The sequence below is a fragment of the Parambassis ranga genome, chromosome 2 (assembly GCF_900634625.1).
Source record: "Parambassis ranga chromosome 2, fParRan2.1, whole genome shotgun sequence".
In the NCBI taxonomy this organism is placed as follows: domain Eukaryota; kingdom Metazoa; phylum Chordata; class Actinopteri; family Ambassidae; genus Parambassis; species Parambassis ranga.
Genome location: NC_041023.1, coordinates 26,728,373 through 26,752,090, shown reverse-complemented (window position 1 = coordinate 26,752,090; position 23,718 = coordinate 26,728,373). Strand labels below are relative to the sequence as shown.

The following is a 23,718-nucleotide window of genomic DNA, read 5'->3' as shown; positions in this document are numbered from 1 at the left end:
CACCTCCCAATCAATAACATCACCCTGTCCCCCTTACCCCACCTTCCATTAACAACCCCCCACCCTCCCCCATCAGATCTCTCTCTCTGCTCTTCTGTGTCCACAGTTACCATCACCACAGAAGATGTGAGGAGGGAGTTCAGTCGCCTACGACCGGGAAAAGCTGCAGGACCGGATGGACTCAGCCCCAGAGTACTCAGGGACTGCGCCACACAGCTGTGTGGGGTCTTCCAGCACATCTTCTCCCTGAGTCTGAGCCTGATGACTGTCCCTGCCCTGTGGAAGACAACATGCCTTGTTCCTGTGCCCAAGACCAAACATCCAAGCACACACAGCGACTACAGACCAGTTGCTCTGACTTCACATGTGATGAAGTCTCTGGAGAGGCTGGTCCTGAAACACCTGCGTGCTGTTGTGGAACCATCGCTGGACCCCCTGAGGTTGCTTACCAGCCCCGTATTGGAGTGGAGGACGCCATCATCTACCTGCTGCACAGAGCACACACCTACTTGGAGGAGGCAGGTAACACTGTTAGAATCATGTTCTTTGATTTTTCCAGTGCGTTTAACACCGTGCAGCCTGCCCTTTTGAAGAGGAAGCTCCTGGACATGCAGGTAAAGACCCCACTGGTCACCTGGATCACTAACTATCTTACAGGTCGACCACAATTTGTGAGGCTGAGGAACACCGTCTCGGACACGATAGTGAGCAGCACGGGGGCACCCCAGGGCACAGTACTGTCTCCATTCCTGTTCACACTCTATACATTGGACTTCAGACACTGCTCACAGTCCTGCCACCTGCAGAAGTTCTCGGATGACTCTGCCATTGTGGGCTGTACCAGCAGAGGTCGGGAGGCGGAGTATATGAGTGTGGTGGACAGCTTCGTGGAGTGGTGCGGACAGAACCACCTGCAGCTGAATGTCACAAAGACAAAAGAGCTGGTGGTGGACTTCAGGAAGCACCAGACACTCCCAAACCCGGTCAGCATCAAAGGTACCAACGTGGACAGTGTGGACAGCTACAAATACCTGGGTGTCCACATTGACCACAAACTGGACTGGTCCACAAACGCAGAGGCAATATACAGGAAGGGACAGAGTCGCCTGTATCTACTGAGGAGACTCAAATCCTTTAACGTCTGCCAGACCATGCTGCAGATGTTTTACCACTCGGTGGTCTCCAGCGTCATCTTCTACGCTGTAGTGTGCTGGGGCAGCAGGATGAAGACGGCCGACACCAACAGACTCAACAAGCTCATTAGGAAGGCTGGCTCGGTGCTGGGAGTGGAGCTGGAGTCTGTGGTGGAGGTGACGGAGAGGAGGATACTGAGGAAACTCCTCAGTATTCGTAACAACACGTCTCACCCCCTGCACGACACACTGCTGTCCTACAGGAGCACTTTCAGCGGTAGACTGAGACTACCGAGGAGCAGCACAGAACGCCACAGGAGGTCCTTCCTGCCAGTGGCCATCAGACTGTATAACTCCTCCCCTTTCTGTAGGGAGAAGCGCTAGATAATCATGTCAGGCATCACTGTCATTCCCTCCACTTGTCTATATTTAGTTATATTTAGTTTACTTGGCACCTTACATCTCCATATTTGTATCCATGTATCATATATTGTGCTCATACTGCGTACTGTACTCTTATTTTGGATTATAGTGACACTTATACTCTTATACTCTGTACTTAACTGCATTTAATGTAACTTGATACCTCTGGCACAAGAATTTCCTTCGGGATTAATAAAGTTTTATCTTATCTTATCTTATATGCGACATTATATGGTTGTACATGTAATACATTTAAAGTGCTAAAACCTCCTTTATGGGTTATACCGACAGTTTAAAGGTATTTCAAGATTTCAATATGAAGGAATATTTCTTGTCAAATATAACAGTCAAAATATCACTAAATGTCACTAATAATCTAACAAACAGTAGCCAAGAAAGTGGTATTTTAACATGGTGGTGTCAGTATAAAGTCTGGAACTGTGAATCTTTCCAGGGTGGAAGGAATCATGAAAAAAGACCATGTGAATATTTTGAAAGAACAACTGAAGCAGTCTGAAGTAAAACTGGGTCTTGAGCATTGTCTTTTCATCCAACCTGACAATGATCCAAAGCTTCTAGTGAAGAACTACCTCCAAATAACATTATTGACCGACCTGCACAAAGCCCTGACTGAAAATCTGTGGAGTGTATTAAAGACTAGCGTCCAGACCAGGAGAGAAATCTGGAGGAAGAAATTCACAACTGATTATTGGCATCACATTTTCTGTTTACAAGCAAAAACACGGAAATGAAAAGGCCAGTTATTATTGTATTCTATTCTATTGTGGCATATTTATTTATACTGTGTGCACATTTTTGTACTGGTTTATATTCATAAGGCCAACAAATGGTATAACCTTTAAGCCTAAAGTATGCCATGTTGACATCTCTCCATATTATTTTTCATTGGACACTTTAAAGATCTAAGGCCTATTCAGCAAAAGCACTTTTCCCCCACAGAGTAAATAAAATCAGTACAAATAATTATAATCCTGTTCTGGTGTATTTGTGTGGCTGTGGCTCTAGATTCACCTGTTATACACCTGCCTGGACTCGCACACAAACTGTGATCAAACAGTCTGGACCCATCCACATTCAACTGCCCTGCACAGGTTCCTGTGGATCAAAGGTTCAAGCGGTCAGCTCTCACACACGCACGCACGCACACACACACACGTCACCTAAACAGGATAGTGTCATATTCAGGTTAGAGTGCACCTTGTAACCTTGATATATTAATTGGCTTACTGGATGTTACTTGTCCCATAAGGTGATACAAAAGTCTAAAATGACAGCTATCATGTGTGATTGCAACACAGTCCTGAGCTTCAAAAAGAAAAGAAATATTGAGATTATCCAGGGGAGCAGCTGTTTATTTGTGACTAGGTTTAACAACATCAAAAAGATTACTAACGGTAAGAGCACTGGTGGTGGATGTTGCTCAGGGTTGAGGGTTCCAACCTCTGCTTGCCGGCCCGAGAGATGAACATCAGCTGACTTCCTTCCTATATGCCGCTGTTTTCATTTAAAAAGTGCTGGTTTGTGTTGGTTCACTCCCCTCGCTGCTACTGCAGTCAATCAATCACACAGTAAAACCTAACAGGTCAGTTGAGAAGAGTGTGTGGTGTAAGATTAAATCAAACATTACTCATCAAGCTCCTGGATCAGGATCAGTCCTGAAAGGTAAATAGGGATCATGCCCAAAATCTCTTTAACATTTTGGAAAATAATTTACTTAGTGTCACCACATTAAACACAGGTATGAAGACTTTACAGCGATCAAGGTGCCAGTGCTGGAGAACACTAAGCACTCATATCAATAGTCTGCTGATGAGAACTTATATCTTACATGTATTGTGGTCCAGTACTGGTACTTTGATGTCCGAAAGCCTTTACTGGTGCATATAAAACAGCTTAGGGGAAGTCAGGCACATTGTCCCCAGGACTTAGAACCCATGCCATGCCAGAAGTGTTACACACTCTACAACAAGTTACAGGTGAAAAACAACAAAATGTTCTCCCTTTTTTCACAGCACAGACTCTGCTGGAGTAGAGTGATGGGGTCACAGGAAGCGAATTCCTGCTCCAAACTGGACACCGTCACATATCCTGCAAAGAGAAAAAAACACAAGAGATTATGAGGTCACGCTGGAACTTAAGACATTTCCCGGCAGAAGCAATGCACCACATCACATCACTGCTCTATGCTTCTGTCTCCCTGTTGACTTGTCATTCTCCTTGATTGTATTAAAATAGGTATTATTATCATAATATCCAGATTTTGATTAATTGTTTTTTTATTGTCCCTCAGACTGCTAATTAATTAATATTAAACACTGATTGTCAAGAGGATGCAGAACCTGTTAGATACAGCTGAGGGAATGGAAGCAGGGAATTCAGCATGTGGCGAGGATCACATGAGAGGAAGTCTGGTTAAGGGCTGATCAAAGCAGTCTGTCAACTGGACCATATGGTAAGAGATACAGGTTGAACTACTGGACCGATGGTACACTCTCGCCCACATGCTCATCATGACCCAGTGTATGTCAGTCAGATCCCACTATTACACCTGGCAAACTAATGCCATTGCCTCAATCCATTCTGCAGCCTAGAACAAGTGCCAAATCAAACTAATAAGTAAATACAAAGTTTTGTTTTGATAGACTGTAACATTATCTAACATTGTCAGATCAGTTTGTGAGCAGCTCAGGAGGTTTAAGACTGGGTCTGTAAATGCATCACATCACCACATAATTGTTACATTAAATTATGTGGTGATGTGAACGCACCTATCATGATCCCAGCTGATATGACTGATGCACTTGTTAATGCTAATCAGCATCAGAAGCCTTTACTGTCATTGCATGATGCCATACAACACAAGTGGAGACAATCATACATAGGGAACAAAAAACATGTAAACATGTAAAACGGATGATTACACCAGTGTTGTGTCCCTCAGCTATATAAAGCCATATAGAGCTATAAAACCTGCCCTAATCCTGTAAAGTCTCAGAGTATAAAGGAGGAGAAACCTCACCTGTCCCCGCTCTGAACTCCCATGGGCACGCAGTAGTTAAGTTCCAGTCTGGCAATGTTTCCGAGCCTCAGCACGATTCCTGCTCCGTATGACCAGCGAATACACTCGGCTAGCTTCTGAAGGTGCGCATTGGGACCCTCACCTGTACAGAACAAACAACACAGTCATACTACAACAATGGCAAATGTGTTTCCTGCAATAATAATAATAATAATAACAGTAATACATTTGTCCACCTACCATAATTGAGGTTGCAGAGGTTTCCTGCATTGAGAAAGAAGTGTGTTCTAAAAAGGTCTCCAAAGCCTCCCTTCCCTGGTCTAAAAGGTAGAGGAGTATAGAGGTGCAGACCGCCTGCCCAGTATGCCTCTCCACCCAGATAGTCACCTGGAACACACAGAGGATATATACCCATAATGCACTGCTAGATTACACATTAGCATCTTTTCTATCATTTCACAAAATTCTAGCATATTGCACATGCTTCAAAACCATACTACGTTACACTCCATTTTGTTGATACAATTTTAAAAAGGGGCTTTCGTTTGTTTCACATTAGGCTACAACTATCAAAATAATGTATTACCTTCACTCTGGGGGCCGATGCTGTACATCCCGAACCCTCTGACACTGGTGGGACCTCCAAGATAGAACCTGGACAAAGCACGTCAAATAATCATCCATTCAGAGAACAGCTACAGCCCATTGCACATCACCCAAAATGAAAACAACACAGGGATTTTATTTATTATTTTTTAACACTATTTGCGACTAATTAATGTACAGTAGATCACAGATCTCTTAAAAACAGTCACTTGTCAAAGCCAGATGACAGCTCTTGGATAGAACAAACCTACCTGTCCGCGATGCAGGACGGCTGTCCTCCAATGGGATAAAGCATCCCACCCCACAGAGATGCAGACAAGACCTGAGGACACAGAATGTTTCTTTACTGCACCTCACATGGCAGCTATTCAGTGAAAGCATGTGAAACTTTGTTGCCCTCTAGGGGTAACTTAAGTCACATGCTGCCTGAGAAAAATCGTAAAAAATCTGAAATATTGGCTGCTGTTTTTAGTATGGAAAAGACTAATTTATGTCTTACAGAGTCCCAGAAGAGCCGCCTGTTGAGCTGCAGCTCAAAATCCTCTTTCAAGAAGCTGGCATCCCCTCCAGTGTATCCAGCCAGCTCCTGCAGAGCAAGCACACACACAACTGTGACACAAGTGTAGCACAGAACATAGTGTTGCTGTTGTAAGAGTTATTAAATGCACTGGCTGATGAAATGTACTCATTTTCTTCAGGTGGCTTGTTCAGACTTGGTCCTTCTATATGGACCAAAACCAGGGATGCACAACATTCTCAGAAAGGCATGATATCTGCAAATATTGGTCTTAAAATTTAATACAAAAAACATGGAGATACAGTACAGACCAAAAGTTTGGACACACCTTCTCATTCAAAGGGGTTTCTTTATTTTCATGACTATGAAAATTGTAGATTCACACTGAAGGCATCAAAACTATGAATTAACACATATGGAAAAACAAAAAAACTGTGAAACAACTGAAAATATGTCATATTCTAGGTTCTTCAAAGTAGCCACCTTTTGCTTTGATCACTGCTTTGCACACTCTTGGCATTCTCTTGATGAGCTACAAGAGGTAAATGGTCTTCCAACAGTCTTGAAGGAGTTCCCAGAGATCCTTAGCACTTGTTGGCCCTTTTGCTTTCTTTCTCACCCCAAACCATCTCGATTGGGTTCAGGTCCGGTGACTGTGGAGGCTAGGTCATCTGGCTCAGCACCCCATCACTCTCCTTCTTGGTTAAATAGCCCTTACACAGCCTGGAGGTGTGTTTGGGGTCATTGTCCTGTTGAAAATGAAATGATGGTCCAACTAAATGCAAACCGGATGGAATAGCATGCCGCTGCAAGATGATGTGGTAGCCATGCTGGTTCAGTATGCCTTCAATTTTGAATAACTCCCCAACAGTGTCACCAGCAAAGCACTCCCACACCATCACACCATCACACCTCCTCCATGCTTCACGGAGTCCATCTGTTCACCTTTTCTGCGTCGCACAAAGACCGTGTCTTTCATTGGAACCAAAGATCTCAAATTTGGACTCATCAGACCAAAGCACAGATTTCCACTGGTCTAATGTCCATTCCTTATGTTCTTTAGCCCAAACAAGTCTCCTTGCTTGTTGCCTGTCCTTAGCAGTGGTTTCCTAGCAGATATTCTACCATGAAGGCCTGATTCACACAGTCTCCGCTTAACAGTTGTTCTAGAGATGTGTCTGCTGCTAGAAGTCTGTGTGGCATTGACCTGGTCTCTAATCTGAGATGCTGTTAACCTGCGATTTCTGAGGCTGGTGGCTCGGATGAACTTATCCTCCGCAGCAGAGGTGACTCTTGGTCTTCCTTTCCTGGGGCGGTCCGCATGTGAGCTAGTTTCTTTGAAGCGCTTAATGGTTTTTGTGACTGCACTTGGGGACACTTTCAAAGTTTTCCCAATTTTTCGGACTGACTGACCTTCATTTTTTAAAGTAATGATATCCACTTGTTTTTCCTTTACTTAGCTGCTTTTTTCTTGCTATAATACAAATTCTAACAGTTTTTTCAGTAGGACTATCAGCTGTGTATCCACCTGACTTCTGCACAACACAACTAATGGTCCCAACCCTATGTATAAGACAAGAAATCCCACTTATTAAACCTGACAGTGCACACCTGTGAAGTGAAAACCATTTCAGGTGACTACCTCTTGAAGCTCATTAAGAGAATGGCAAGAGTGTGCAAAGCAGTCATCAAAGCAAAAGGTGGCTACTGTAAAGAACCTGGAATATGACATATTTTCAGTTGTTTCACTTTTTTGCTATGTATACAATGGTCTGGTCCAAGTGGATGCGTTAAAAATGATGCCATTTGTTTAGCGAGTATATATAATTAACAAGAATGTCTGCGGTGCCAGAAACCCATAGCATAGTTGCTGTCTGCTCAAGCCATTAGCATTCCATTAACGTGACAAGTTTAATTACCTGATTTAATAGTTCACTTAATTGTTATTAGCCCACAGGAGCTGATCAATTTTGACATATTGGATATCAACTAAAATTCAGTACACCACTAACAAAAATTATTTGGTTTAGTTTTTAGTTGTCAAGCTTCACATTTTCCTCAGGAAGTTACCAGTTCAGGCATCTTTTTGTAACTACAACCTATAATCCAAAGACATCTGTATCATCAGAGGCCTTTTTATCTCATGTAAGTGAAAGAAAATGCATAAACCCATATTTGTACATCTCAGTCTTTTATCAGTGGCAGCCATACTATACATCTTGTCATGGAATTATTTCTCTTTGCCGATTCAATTGTGCAAACAAAACACACCGACTAGCTCAGTATAACAATGCTGATTACACTGGCTGGCCTTGCAACATTTAGCCTACGCATCCATTAATTAACTCTCTGTGGAGTAAGTACACCGGCATTGACACATAATATATTAGTACACTCAACAAAAATATAAACGCAACACTTTTGTTTTTGCTCCCATGTTTCATGAGATGGACTTGAAGATCTAAACTTCATTCCAGATACACAATATTACCATTCCTCTCAAACATTGTTCACAAATCTGTCTAAATGTGTGATAGTGAGCACTTCTGCTTTGCTGAGATAATCCATCCCACCTCACAGGTGTGCCACATCAAGATGCTGATCTGACATCATGATTAGTGCACAGGTGTACCTTAAACTGCCCACAATAAAAGGCCACCCTGAAATGTGCATTTTGTTTCTGCTTTATTGGCGGTCTGGGGACTCAGAACCAGTCAGTATCTGGTGTGACCACCATTTGCCTCATGCAGTGCAACACATCTTCTTCGCATGAGTTTATCAGATTGTCTATTGTGGCCTGTGGAATGTTGGTCCACTCCTCTTCAATGGCTGTGCGAAGTTGCTGGATATTAGTGGGAACTGGTGCACGCTGTCGTATACGCCGGTCAAGCACATCCCAAACATGTTCAATGGGTGACATGTCCGGTGAGTATGCTGGCCATGCAAGAACTGGGACATTTTCAGCTTCCAAGAATTGTGTACAGATCCTTGCAACATGGGGCCGTGCATTATCTTGCTGAAACATGAGGTGATGTTCATGGATGTATGGCACAACAATGGGCCTCAGGATCTCATCACGGTATCTCTGTGCATTCAAAATGCCATTAATAAAATGCACCTGTGTTCTTCGTCCATAACAGATGCCTGCCCATACCATGACCCCACCACCACCATGGGCCACTCGATCCACAACATTGACATCAGCAAAGCGCTCACCCACACGACGCCACACACGCTGTCTGCCATCTGCCCTGAACAATGTAAACCGAGATTCATCCGTGAAGAGAACACCTCTCCAACGTGCTAGACGCCATCGAATGTGAGCATTTGCCCACTCAAGTCTGTTACGGCGACGATCTGGAGTCAGGTTAAGACCCCGATGAGGACGATGAGCATGCAGTTGAGCTTCCCTGAGATGGTTTCTGACAGTTTGTGCAGAAATTGTTTGGTTATGCAAACCAATTGTTTCAGCAGCTGTCTGAGTGGCTGGTCTCAGACGATCTCGGAGGTGAACCTGCTGGATGTGGAGGTCCTGGGCTGGTGTGGTTACTCGTGGTCTGCGGTTGTGAGGCCGGTTGGATTTACTGCCATATTCTCTGAAACGCCTTTGGAGACGGCTTATGGTGGAGAAATGAACATTCAATGCACGAGCAACAGATCTGGTTGACATTCCTGCTGTCAGCATGCCAATTGCACGCTCCCTCAATGCTTGTGGCATCTGTGGCATTTTGCTGTGAGACAAAACTGCACATTTCAGGGTGGCCTTTTATTGTGGGCAGTTTGAGGTACACCTGTGCACTAATCATGATGTCAGATCAGCATCTTGATGTGGCACACTTGTGAGGTGGGATGGATTATCTCAGCAAAGCAGAAGTGCTCACTATCACACATTTAGACAGATTTGTGAACAATGTTTGAGAGGAATGGTAATATTGTGTATCTGGAATGAAGTTTAGATCTTCAAGTCCATCTCATGAAACATGGGAGCAAAAACAAAAGTGTTGCGTTTATATTTTTGTTGAGTGTATTATTGGACTGAAACATGTGAGTGAACAATTTGCACACTTGCCTGGTTGATGCGGAGCAAGGCACCTCTGCTGGGAAAGATGGCAGAATTCCTTGAATCAATCGACACTGTGTGCTGCAAAAGTAAATGTAAAGAAGAATTTTTATCAACGGAGACAAATAAAGGGCAATGCAAGACAGAAAAAGGCAGCAGCCTTTACCGAGAGGGCCGACTTCAGCGAGTGTCCACTCTCCTCTCGCACTGCAAAAGAGGCGCTCCGTGCCAGGCAGCCCAGCTCCCTCCACACACCCTCCCACTTCAGAGTGTGGTTGGTCATCCCGAGAGGAAACTGCAGGGAGATGAACGAAATGAACATCAGAGCTACCCAACAAGTATGGAACGCACACACACACAGACACACACACAGACACACACAGACACACACACAAGGCTCTTACGTTCAGTTCAGCAGACAGGCCTCTGTCGGTCTCTTTTAAGGAGCTCCATGGGAACTGGCCGGTGACTTTGTACAGGTTGAGGGTAAGGCTGAAACACAGGACAGCGACATGAGACAGCACAAGTCAAATCTGAATATTAGGCCGGTCAGTCTAAAATTATTCTTTAATAATTATATAAACTCATTAAAATGTATAAGATAAACTGTCTATTAATGACTTTTACCATCTGTAGCTGGAACTTTAATGAAATAAAACTAAATCTCTCTCTCTGCACCATTCTTACATTATGGTGACCAGCAACTAATAATTACATTTTTAAATGATCATGACAGCTTTGCCTTTAAAGCAATAATCTGTGAGGGAAAACAGTGTCAGTTGTATGCAAGATAAATACACACTTTATAAATAACATATAATATCTGACTTTCACAATAAAAGCAAAATAAGCATAAGGTTTTAAATGCAATTTTTTGGTTATGTGTCCCCAGGCCCAAAATTTGTCTAAACTTACTAAGTACTCTCAGCTATCCTCATCTGATTCAATGAGTTAATTAGACCAGTGTTTCCCAACCTTAAATGTAAAAAATCCCATGGCCGCCCTGCCGGACGAACACAGTGACCGTCACTATATGTTACTGGCATAGACGAACTAAGACAAATTATTTACCGTAAATGAATAATAATTATCGGACCAATTAAGTGAAATTGGATAATTTTCCGCAGCACAGCTGGTGATCTCTACTAGTTGGGAAACACTAAATTAGACTTTCAAGTCTAAGTGTTGCTTCCAAGATACGCAGTGAGGTCGGTTAACCAAAAAAAATCTTGCTTGTTGTTGATTAAGTGAACTCTGCCTTTGAGGGGGGATATTTTGAAACAGAAGAGAGTCCTACTGGAACACATTGATAGAACATTTGTGGGATGTAAATTGTGGACATACTTGCGTTCAAAGTGTCCAGGCTGGGGCTTGAAGAATGACAGACCATAGGACGTCTCCTTGGTCCCATAGGAGAACTGGAAAGTGAGCTTCTCAGCTCGCCCAAACATGTTGGGCAGCTTCAAACCCAGTACCTGCAAGAGAGGTTTTCACTAGAGTGATCAACAACTTATGTTGATGATGGGGATGGCTTCTGAATACACCTTCAGTGTTGTCTCACCATGCTGCCTTCATTGTTGCCAACCATAGTGTTGTAGCTTCCCGTCAGCCTCTTGATCTCCGTCACCTCAAATGTTACATCCAGGCCATTGGGCAGAGCGTCCTTGCCTGAAGAGCAACAGCCAGAGTGAAGAACTGTATACTCACCCTGGAAACGCTTAATCTGGTCTTTAACATCTCACCAAATACATTTTGTACTGAGGAAGAGAATCAGTCACCTTCAGATGTATCAATAAGAACCTCCACCTCTTTAAAGATTCCGAGGCGGAGCAGCTTCTGTCTTGCAATGTGAGATTTCTTCATCACCTGAAACACAACGATGTGCTTATCTTCTGAATCTGATTAAACAAGAATGCCCTAACATGCAGAACAGTTATAAAAAACAAACATACATCAATAAGGTTTTTGGCATGGAAAACATCAGAGATCTCATAGCCCAGCAGATCCTCTTTGGTTCTTCCCAGACCCTGGATGTTGACATGCTGGACAACCACCTGCAAACAAGGACATATGACATGGATTACTTTAACACAATAACAATAGTTCATAATAAGAAGCGTATTCCACCACAGGAGACTGCATGTTTTCTGCAATTGCAATTTTACAACCATAATTGTAAAAGCATATAAATAAGAATTTATTTAACTTTTCTACAAAAGCTACAATGCTACTACTCACATCTTTGTTTTCTAGGATCTCCTGCTTGGACTCTTGTTCCTGTTCTGGGATCTCCACCAAGTCATCAGGGTTGACGCCCAGGTCCCGACCATGCATCGGGAGAGGGTCCAGACTCTGCACCAAAGACAAGTGCTTTACATTCCGCTGTCTGTCCTGTCTGATGCAAAGACACTCAACAGTCCTGTCATAACTATCCTGCTCGCACTGTGTGCAGCGTGTTTCACTGAAACTGCCCAACTCTGATGCTGGATTTTATTTGTCAAATTAACTATTCAAGTTACAATGCAAGGCAAATATAGCCTGTTATGAAGAGATATGTTAGGTATTTTTAAAGGGCAGCTGAAGGGGTCAGAAAGTCAGTGGGAGTGGCTTTCAGAGGAAAGTGTCTAATGTCCCACGACAATTGAATGTCACAGCACCCGGAGTACCAACGGAGAGTTTATTGGGTAAAATAATTTGGGGAATACTAAGAAAATAAGACGATTTGTATTTTAACAATGAGAAAATGAATTCTGTGTTCAGGCCGTTTTTTTGCAAATACAATTCTCGTTATTTTTTTTCCATGGAAATATTGCCAAAGCTCATAGCGGCTGTTAAATAAAGTGATCATTAAAATTCATGTTGCTTAAAGCAGCTTAAAATAGTTTGGAAAGCAGTAGCTCAGCAGTGCACATTTAAATTAAGCAGCGTGTTTTCTCTATAGATGGCCTTTTTCTAACAGTGTGTTGTAGAACATCGAGTACAAGAACTGGTGAGTCTGCAGCTCCAGCGCACACACTGGGCAGGGAGGTCACGGGAGAAAATGCCGCTAAATGCTAGCTAGCCAAGCAAAAACAAAGTTTACCTTAGCATGGACAGTCCCCATGGTAACTTCCCGCTCCTACAACCCTCTTCAGTCGGGGTTAGCTACACTGCACGGGGGGGAACTCCTAAATGATAGCGGCTACTTTCTCCAGCACCAAACCCCCTTCAAGGGAGACGCCATGACAGTTGCTGAGGTCTTGCGTTGAGTTCAAGTACTCTACGTAATGTACGTCGACATCGACAACAGGCTCGTCAAATAGGTAAAAGATCTACGAACCTTCATAAAAAGTAAAAATGTGTCATTATGTTTGAATGTATTTCAAAAAGTACACACAGTATAAAAAATGTTGCGGATAGCAACGGGGCAGCGGGTGGATACACCGCTGTATTGTAAATGCCGTAAATTTCCGTGCCCCTTAAGGCATCACCTTGTCTGCTCTCTGTGATTGGATGGTATCTGCATGTGCAGAGGTGGGCGGGGTGGGACTGAATCCACGTTGACGGACGTTCTACAGTAGATGGCGGTGTTTCTCTGCATCTGTAACCACAGCACATCGTTTTGGTCGTTTTTAAGTCATTTTGACCCTGTCTCTAAGGTTGGATGCTTGCTGTTGCCTGTTATATCATCAGTGACGTTGTAACTGATACTAACCATACATATTTATTAAGTTAAATCAAATAGCAGTAAACATTTCAACATTTGCTATAATAAATTATCCTCATGATAGATATATTTCAAAGGAAAGGATATTAATAATATAAAGACTACATGAGCATCAAGACAAAATATATTATTTCTGAGAGTGACGTTGTTGCAAATAAAATAGTAATTGTGAGGAGACATGGCAAACAGGGACAACTCTTACAATGTCCCCTCCTCCAGTTATTGGCATCAGGCAATGGTGAAGTCTGTTTACATGTGTACGTGTAGCTCATATAACAGATCATCAGTTGGTTGTTGCACGATTTTCTATGCTTACAAACAGTTCTATATTAAATGTGCTTTAGAATTTACTTTCTTAATGGGCAGTGTTATCTCTTCATCCTAACATGCAGGACTGATGCAGGACTGAGGGTTGATTAAGTGGCAGCCTCCAGAGCTGAGGCATGAAGCGAATGCAGAAATTACAGTTCACCTAGCAGCCTCTAGGGGCTGGCTTTAAACGTGAGTCAATACCAATAGACTTCCATGTTAAAATGTCCCTAAATGCAAAAAGCATTGTCCATACTGGATTGACTTACTAGCTCATGTAGTGGTTGAAAGTGGTATTACACAAGGTTACAGTTTTGTGGCTTCACCAGTGAGTATAAAACATCCAAATGTATAAATAGAAATGATGACATAACAGTTGTGACATCATGTCACAGACATATCTACTATAAAATCTTATAATAAACAAACTTGTACATTTGAGGATTTTGTCAACATGAAAAGGATTTTCTTTATTTAAAAAAATGGCAAAAAGTTTTCTACCAGACCACTTAGATTTATCTTTGGACCTCTTGAGGATCCCGACCCTCAGACTAAAAAAACAAATTTTTTTAACCATATATTGGGTTTCTCATAATAGAAATGTAAATATTGTGTTTGGGGAACACTGAGTACCTCCATCCGTGATGCTGTGCGCCTTAACGCACAGACAATCTCATTCTTCCCCTCTCTCTTTCTCACTTTCTCTCTCTCCTACCGGTACAAACAAGCCAATCAGAGTGCTTCCGTTGCATTCGCTCTCTCTCTCTCTCTCTCTCTCTCCCAGCCGCTGCCAGTCCGCCAAAAGCGGTCCTCCTCCTCTCCTATCAGAGACACACATTCACACATGCACACATATACACATATATGCACACACACTCACACTCACACACATACACACACACACATACGCAGTCCAGTCCAAACCCCCAGAAAAGCCCTGCTGAATCCTCACACCGTCTGTCAGCATGGGGAGCGCTTGTTTTTCCCGGGACGTTTGTTTGTTTATCCTCCTCATAAATACTTGCAGGGTGATGGGGAATGTCGGAGTCGCAGGTAAGAGCTCCCCCTTTTCTCTCTGGCTCGCTTTATTGTCAACCATTACATGTACTTTATTTCTTGGTGGCTTCAGTCTTGCCGGCTTAGAGTAGGAAATTATGGAGAAACTGTGCGGAATATATTTTGGTGAGATAACTTTTAGAAATCCCAGATGCACTTTAAACATAATATAATCACACTAGAAGTTCATATAATTATGTTTTACTATGGCATCGATCTACATGACATTTATATCCACTGTGACAGCACTATATTGATGCCAAAACTACACTTGCCATGCAAAACTCGCTTTTGCGCACCGTTTTCGCCATGACTGAAAAGTCCCCATGTGACATAAATCATAGCCATATTTTCTTATTTCATTTAACCATTTAACAAGTTATACTACATGATCTATTAGCTTATATGTCCGCGCCTGGGAACCAACTTTGCTTTACATCACAGTTCTTTTCCTAAAATTGACATTTGCGATGCGCAAAAACGCATTTTAGTCTCGTCAGACTTGACTGGAACTTCTGTTTCCTGCGCGCAAAGGTCAGTTTGAATCGGAAACCGCAGCTTGATCTCTGGGTTAAGCACTCATTTACTCTGATTTGCAGTGAGAGGGCTGCCTGTTTTCGTATTTGAAAACGGTGCAAATGATTTACCGAAGCCGGTCATTTTTATTTATTTATTTATTTTAGAAGCAGAGTCCGCTAGAAAGCACATCGTCTCCGGGTTTTTGGTGGAAAAGAAGAGAGGGAGGGAGGGATGGAGGGGGTGGCGGGGTTGGATGGTCGTGGTGGTGGTGGTGGGGTGATGTTTGTGTGTGGGTGGGTGTTGCTTAAGGAAGGGTGCTGGAGGTGACAGGAGGGCCGTCAAAAGTCCCCGGAGGAGAAGGCAGCAGGGGCCCAATATCGACCTTGCGGCAGCAGCACATTGTTTAGCCTCCCACCAGTGTGAACGAGTGAGGAGGGACTACTGAGACAGTGAGTCTCCATGCAGCCTGTGCTGTGGAGCAGCAGGACATATCAGTAAAGTGTCCCTCAAATAAAACACAAGAACTTGTGGCTCCTTTTTTCTCTCACTCAGAGACACCCCTCCCCCTCCTCTCTTCAAAAAAAAACTCAGTCAGATTTTTTTAACAGGAAAAATATTTATTGTAAATTCCACTTTATCGTTTATTTATTGCCTTTATACAGCCGAGCTGGGCAGAGGGCCAGCCAGAGAGCAGGGGGCTGAACCACAGGCTGCTTCCAGCCAGGCTGTTTAACATACACGCCGGCTATTTATACTCTGATGGAAGCAGAGGAAGAACCAAGAGAGCTGGTCTGTGCTGATGCAAAGGTCTGACAGGAGCAACCAAAACACGTCTTCCTATGTGTGTGTGTGTGTGTGTGTATACACATTATGTAATGAGCTGGCCCTCTGCCCTTGGATTCAGGCCCAGATGTGACCAGCTCTTCTATCAATAACCTGATCAATGGAGGAGATGTTAAGCCCTCTGTTCCCTGCATGTGGTCTGCTGGTGGACCTTGACTGTCCTTCAGTCACACTCTCATGCAATGTGTTATATTTTGGACACATCTGGCAAGCATATCAAGTAGTCACTGTGAAGACCGGCATGCAAAATGCTGTTAGAAGAAAATTGTCTTCCCATCATTTCTGGGCATTAACATTAAAGGGCTAACCCACAGAGTTTGTGAGCGTGGATGGTAAATATTCCAATATAAGAGTGATTGATATGAAGAGATAGAGGCAACAATGGCACTCATTGTAGGCATTCTGAGGGCCATTGTTGAGGGACCAGGAGACCCTTGCCAGGCCCTATAAAGGGGCCCATCACCATATTACCTGTTCACTTTTACTTTTTATTGCTGCTGTAGTTTCATTTACTGTTTGGTTTGGGGATAAAAATACTTGGTTAGGTTTTGGAAAACATAATGGTTTGGGCTCTGGTATGCATGGTAGCACCTCTTGCCCCATGATGACTAGCTGTACAGAAAACTAGAGTTGCTTTTGTGTCTAACTATTACACCACTCTGATACCAATCTGACTGATCGAGCAATACATCATCATACACATTCACCAATCACTCATCAAAGACTCAGGTCTATAATTGATGTTTTATGTTTGCAGATACAGATGAGTGTGCAGAGGGTTCGGATGACTGCCACATCGATGCCCTCTGCCAGAACACAGCCAAGTCCTACAACTGCATCTGCAAGCCTGGCTACAAGGGAGATGGCAAGCAGTGTGAAGGTGAGTCCTTCTTTTGGCTTATCCATGATGATGATGATAGGAAGATGGGTCAGATTGTAGAGTGGTTGGTAAGTCAGTCACCAGCCTTGGCTCCATGACAATATAAAAAGTGCTAAATAAATGCAAATGCAAACTATCACAAAAAATCTTGATTGGTTGAAGTTTGCCAGAAGTTTGATTGACAGATGGATCATCCAGTAAACCAACCAAGCATTTTTTGAAAGTTCCTGCTATTTCCGAGTATTTTCGGGGACCTCTTAGCAGATAATTCTATGTAGCAAACCAGGTCAGGTTACCATAAATCCTTACTTGTTACTGTAACCATGTAACAATCTGGTGGCATCAGCTGATTCTTTGAACTTGGGGTGCATTTGCTCCCCTTAGTTCGGGATGAGCACTGTAGGGACTCGCACAAGATGCCAACAGTCTGTCGCCCCACAACAATGACGCTACATGTGTACTGTAGGTGCAATTTGTAGAAAAGGCAAAAATTTCACTGAACTCCATGTTTTCTTCAACACCATTTTTTTGATGTCACTTGTGGTGACACATATAAGAAAGGACTCTCCTACTCCTACCGGGTTTAATAATGTAATACTTTTGAAACAGGGCATTTACTATTTGCATCAAAACCCAATTATTTGAATATTTGCTAAAACATTAGATTTGGTAGACTGAATTAAACTGAGTAGATAGATAGATAGATAGTAGATAGATGTGGGCACCAGAAGTAGGCCTCTGCTGTAACAGTGGGTTAGACAGCTGTTTCACAACCCCCATACACTACACCCACCACCTCCTACCCACCCACAGGTTCTCCTAATTAATGGGGAGGAAGTGGACTAATCGAGAGTGTTAGGGTGAGACGGGGGCAGCACCTGGCTGTGCGCTCACACCTCCATTCACTTCTGCCTCAGAGCACACCACAGCTGGAGCCTGCCAGCTGCACTCTCTCATACATTTATTTACACACATCCACACACATGCAGTGTAACCCTACATTTTTTCTCCTGTACAGCATGCTCTACTGCTCATTATAATATGAACTGCCTGAATAAATAACACATCTTGACAACCTTAAGGAAATGAAAGCAGGGAAATTTAAAAAAGTTATAACAAACTGAAATGAATGACTTTTGATTTTTTTCCCCAAGCACCCTAAAAGGGGTACAGACAGAAATTTACTACATTTCACAGCAGGCATCTCTTGTTTTGTTTATTCACCCCCAGACTACATAAGACATGCATGATGGTAGCAGACATTTGAATGCATTTTCTGCATCATGCTCTACACATACTGTTATGGAAAAAAATATTTGAACCCCTGCTGATGTTGTAAGTTTGCCCACTAACAAAGAAATGATCAGTCTAGGTTTTTTTGAACAGTGAGAGACAACAAGGCCTGCAGGCTGCCAGGTTGCAAAATGTCACGTTCAGTTAACATGACCAAGCATCCACTTGTGACAAGCTGGGGGGGGAGGAGGCTTTAACTTGAACTTAAAGTTGATAAAATTATATATGATATATATAATGTACAGAATTATGTATAGAGATCAAAACACATTTTTGCAGCAGATTGTAAACATGTTGCTGTAAAGGTGGACATTTTAACATGGAGATCCATGGGGATTGACTCCTTTTTGGAGCTAGCCCCCAGAGGCTGTGGAAGGAAATGCAGATTTTGACACTTGGCTTCCATTCTCAGGCCCGGTTGCTGCTTGATCCCACCATGATGTCATTTTTGGTCGACCCTTTAGATGTGCAAGATTATTGACTGTGTAAACTGAAGTCGCAAAATACGAATGAATGATTCAGCTTTGCCCTTTTTTCTTCTGTGTGATTTATTACACTGGACAGTCTCACATACACACACACAGTCTGTAGGAGGCGTCCTGAATAACAACAGCTCCTCTGTCCTCTGAGCTCAGACAGCAGAGAGTTGAGGGTTTTCAGGAATATGATCTTCTACCCATAAACTTGCTGTCTGAACAGACCTGTCCTGCCAGCCACTTTTTATTACTGCGCTTCACCCAGACATGCTTTTGAATTAGTGTGTGTGTTTCTGTGTGTAGAAGATGCACTCTGCTTGAACGGAGCTTGAATGTCAACTGCGTTTTATTACATCACCAGTGTGTGTGTGTATGTGTGTGTTCCAGACATGCTTCATAACACACTCTCCTCCCTTTGGCTTCTGACTTTATGCTCTGAGATCTATTGAACTCTCCCTCCCCAGTGATAAGGCAACAGCTTGTGACAGGGATGCCAAATGAAGACAAATGGTGAATGGGATTTGACCTCTGACCCCGGTGATTAGATATAGATGCTGTAATTGGCTGGCTGTGTTTTCCATCAACAGGCATTACAGGCCACTTTGCTGGTCTGTGCCATTAGCGGCTCTGCTATTCCTGGAAGCACCTGGAAGCAGCAGAACGCAGTCTGCATCATCTGTGTTCCTTTAATATCAGCATCACTCCATATAGACAAGTGGTCACTCAGCAGTCCAGTAAAACATGCAGTGGAGCGTCAGAAACTGGATAAAACTCAGCGTTTGTTGTACACTTTTTACTCCCTATTTCTCAGAAGCGTGTTGACCCAGAAATTTATGATGACACTGTTATCTCTCATTTATCATTTTATCAGGCTTTCCAGGTCCAGAGCACCTGTGTTTATTCAGAGACCTCTAGATGCACTCTTCATATGGAGTGACATGTGTGACTTCAGAATCCTCATAATCCTCATAATAATCTCAGAACCAATATAAGACAATTAGAGATATCACTGCAAAATACTGAATCCTAAGAGAAGCTGCTAGATGTGGCTTAAAAAACTTACACAGAGATTCAAATATAGATATTTACCCAGAATGCAATGCATCCAGGACCATTATTGTAACTTTTAAAATATTAATTGTTGGCTTAAGAGAGACACAATTATGCCCGCAAATAATATGGCTGTGGTGAATGGTCAATTCTGATTGATGGTGACATTCAGTGGTCTGCTATTTCTGAAGAACGGACCGTTGCCAGGCCTAACAGACTGTTGCTATGGACATGGATCTGATCAGTAGCAGTAACTTCTGGTAATTAGAAATGAAAATTAAAGTGTCAAAAAACTGCAGTTCTTCCAGTGGCCCCTTAAAGCTGGATCCCAAAATGAGTCAGTCCCTACAGACCCCCCCCAATGTTACAATGTGCAACAAATAATAATGTTTATAGCATACTAATAGCCAAAACAATATGCTAAATGAAATTAAGAGCTCATGTGACCAAGGGAGCTCTTTCTGCTACACTTATGCACTGCAAACTGACAGGTCTTTTGCCTTTCAGCACGGTACTTCAGGATCACATCCATTGTTATCATGATATCTGTGTTATCTGGTAGCTTCTCCCCCCCATCAGTGCTGTGTCCACTTCCTCAAGTCAATGTGTTTCTCTGAGGTTGCTGGCCACTGAAATCTGATCCAGTGATTATGAACGCTGCCCTCTCTGTAGACTTTTCCACAAGCTGATACAGCCGGCTCGTTATGGAAAAATGTGAACTTTTATCCCTGTGCTGTCAAATGAAGAGTATGTGGGAGGAGCTGTGTATCAGTCAAGCCTACTTTACTGCACATGTGCGTGTTTGTGTGTGCGAAGCTGTGCCAGAGTTGTCTCACTGTTTATAGTGAGATCTAGAGGAACTGTAAGCGGCTGTTGATCGTCCAGTATTGTGCACTTGTTTATGTAGGTGAGAGTTAGTAAAATATTATTGCTGTGCTTTCTGGGCATTTGTTGTGACATTCAATATAATAGTATGAAATGTCAAGACGTTTAACCTCAAACCTTCTTCATTTTGCCTTATTTCCACAAGCTTAGCTGTCTGTAGGGTGATGCTTTTTTCAAAGTATTATAGTGTGATTTTGATTAAGTTATCGGTTCGGTGGCCAGGCTTATTTCTTTCAGTATATGCATGTCCACCGAGTGAGTTTGGCTGGTTGCCACAGAGCTGCCAGTGGCCTGCAAATGTGCCCCCACCTCTGTGTGTTTACTCAGCAATTGTCACTTAGAGGCTAATTGATTGGTCTTCATCAGGGCTGCCCATTCCTCTGAATGGAAGCCTTTTCTCTTCCCTCTCATTTTGTGTTTTAACACTAAAGCCTGAGCATTTCTGTTCACACAAACACGCTTTCTGAATTGTGTCTCAGCTGAAGTCTTAAGCCCCTTTCACACATCCTGGCGGAACTGTTTCGCCTTTATTCTGCCTCACTGTTCTGTTTGAAAGGTACAGAGACAGAACAGATTCAGTGTGAATGAGCAAAGGCAGCATAATGAGGGGATGTCTTCTTACCTGCATTATAGCACCATCTCTGAGTGAAAGAGGCTTTTAAGTCTTTTAGAATTTATGCAACACATCCTCAGACACAAACACCACATTTAGTCACCGCAAGTGTATGACTGATAAAATTTGGTCATGGGCCCAACATGTGTATAAAGACCGTTGAAAGTCTACAGGAGGAGGAGGAGGAGGAGGAGGTGGATGGTGGATAAAACTTTTCTGCAGACTTTAATTAACTTGGTTAATGTGGGCCTGTTTCTAAAATTTAACAGCTTTAATAACATCACAAACATTTCCTCACTTTAATTGTCACTTGTGGTTTCAGCATCAATGTGCTTATGTGTAACTTCCTTAGCAGGGTCACTGCTTATTGGCCTTTTTGTTTACTTTCTTTATTCAGTGGTCTTGTCTGGGATGTGTTATAAGCTTTAAAGTTACTAAACACTGCTACTTGTCAGTGGAAATGAGCTTGAGCTTTCATTCACAGCCATTTGCTCACCACAGTGACGAACATCTGACCTGCTTACAGAGACAGAGAGAGGAAGAAAGGCATCTCATGGGAGGAATGGATAGCTAGGGAGACGGTGCAGGTGGGAGGGCGAGAGAGAAGTGGCAGACAATTACTAGGCCATTGTCTGCCTGGTGTCTGTTCCGCCGTCATCAGTCAGCCACTCTCCTCACTGGCTACTAGTGTTGGGAGGTTCGACTCTTCTTACTGACTCAAATCAGTTACTCTCGAACCCTCACGTGAACGAATCTTATTGTGAGTCATTTCGTTCATTTCGTTCATTTTTACAGCCGGTGGCGCCGTGTCCCTCTGTAGTATAGTGCCGCGCATTGATATGGGACAAAGTATAATAAGTATAACTACCACAAGCAATTCAAAGCATGTGAAAACATAAGAGGGCAAATACACACCACGGTACAGTGACTTCTGTCCTGCATCCTCCCTGCCAGTGTTGTTTAACAGTGCCACAGTGACTAGGTAGCTGTCACGTGACAAATGAACGAGAGTGTACTGCTTCACACACACATGAGCTGTGAACGAGAACGAATCTGTGCAGCCTGTGGAGCTTGTCACGTGACAAATGAACGATGAACGAGAACGAGGAGGAGAACGAATCTACAGCTCTGATCCGTGCAGCCTGAGCAGCCTATCATGTGACAAATGAACGATGAACGAGAACGAGGAGGAGAACGAATCTACAGCTCTGATCCGTGCAGCCTGAGCAGCCTATCATGTGACAAATGAACGATGAACGAGAACGAGGAGGAGAACGAATCTACAGCTCTGATCCGTGCAGCCTGAGCAGCCTTGGTTACATATGATTTCATGACTGGATAATGTACTATTATATTTATTATTTAATGGCAGAGTATAACACAAAACATGATGTCATTTTAGAAAGCATTTATTTACAAACACACTTTACATTATATACACAATAACACTACACATCAACAACAAGCAAAGACCATTAATTATAATTTCATGAATACATAGCGTTTGCCTGGTGTCACGTGACAAATTGAGGAGCGTCAGATATCAGACATTCATTTCCTTGTTTGTTTCTGAGTCCACAGCCCCGCAGCTGAGCTTCAGCTCTCGCGTGACAAATGAGCAATCCGGAACGATTCGTATGAACGATTCGTATGAACGATTCGTATGAACGATCTGTGAACGAGTCGCAAGTTCCTTTGCTGATCATTTGCTGCTGGCCAATTGGCACACAGCCTGAGTGGCTTGGCCGTCACGTGACAACAGAACGAAGATCCGGGGGCTACCGCGACTCAGGAACGAATCATAACTGTTTCCTGTCCTGCCAACTGAGCTTTATGCGGCTGCCTGCCATGTAGCGAAAGAACGAATCACTCACTGAGGGGACTCGTTACCCCGATTCATATAAAAGATTCGTTCATATCGAACGAATCGTTCACGAGCAACACATCACTACTGGCTACCTACAGACACACGCACGCACACACACATGACTCAGTTCACATACTCAAATAAATACATCCTGCCCGTCGCAGATTCCGTCTGTGCACTTTCCTCCCTCCCTCTCCTCCTTTCCCTGTCTGCTTCTTCCATGCTCAGTGGAGCAGGTCAGATTCACTGAGGCTCAGATTTTATATATAGATGCAGTGACCTCAAGCATCTATGCGTAATAGTTAGCTAAGTTGCTAGCAAGCTAATAGGAGTTATTACATTGCATTTTTACTGACTTTCTTTACTATCTTGTTGCTAACTTTATTTACTGCTTTGGCAGATTGAGTAGGTGTTCATAGGGAGTCACCTCCCTTCCACTGGC

At 43.1% G+C, this 23,718-nt stretch overlaps 2 protein-coding genes across 5 annotated transcripts in view; one reads left to right on the top strand and one right to left on the bottom strand.

Moving 5' to 3' along the window:
- Nucleotides 1–2,902: 2,902 nt before the first annotated feature.
- On the bottom strand, nt 2,903–13,031 carry samm50l (sorting and assembly machinery component 50 homolog, like). Its single transcript, XM_028400495.1, has 15 exons — nt 12,862–13,031; nt 12,018–12,131; nt 11,732–11,833; nt 11,558–11,645; nt 11,341–11,447; nt 11,124–11,254; nt 10,184–10,271; nt 9,946–10,074; nt 9,789–9,860; nt 5,702–5,788; nt 5,454–5,524; nt 5,183–5,250; nt 4,837–4,983; nt 4,597–4,738; nt 2,903–3,665 (listed from the first exon to the last, which is right to left on the bottom strand). Exons 1-15 carry the CDS (start codon nt 12,880–12,882, stop codon nt 3,620–3,622), a joined length of 1,413 nt encoding a protein of 470 aa, XP_028256296.1. The 5' UTR covers nt 12,883–13,031; the 3' UTR covers nt 2,903–3,619.
- A 1,562-nt stretch (nt 13,032–14,593) lies between these two features.
- The window catches only part of scube1 (signal peptide, CUB domain, EGF-like 1), a 65,550-nt gene continuing 56,425 nt past the window's right edge, over nt 14,594–23,718 (top strand). For 3 of the 4 annotated variants that reach the window (XM_028397716.1, XM_028397743.1, XM_028397726.1), the window contains exons 1-2: nt 14,594–14,847; nt 16,970–17,092. In XM_028397716.1, the coding sequence (XP_028253517.1) occupies nt 14,760–14,847; nt 16,970–17,092 (211 nt within the window). In that variant the 5' untranslated portion in view covers nt 14,594–14,759. The remainder of the gene's footprint in view (nt 14,848–16,969; nt 17,093–23,718) is intronic. The other variant, XM_028397735.1, reaches the window with a different exon arrangement.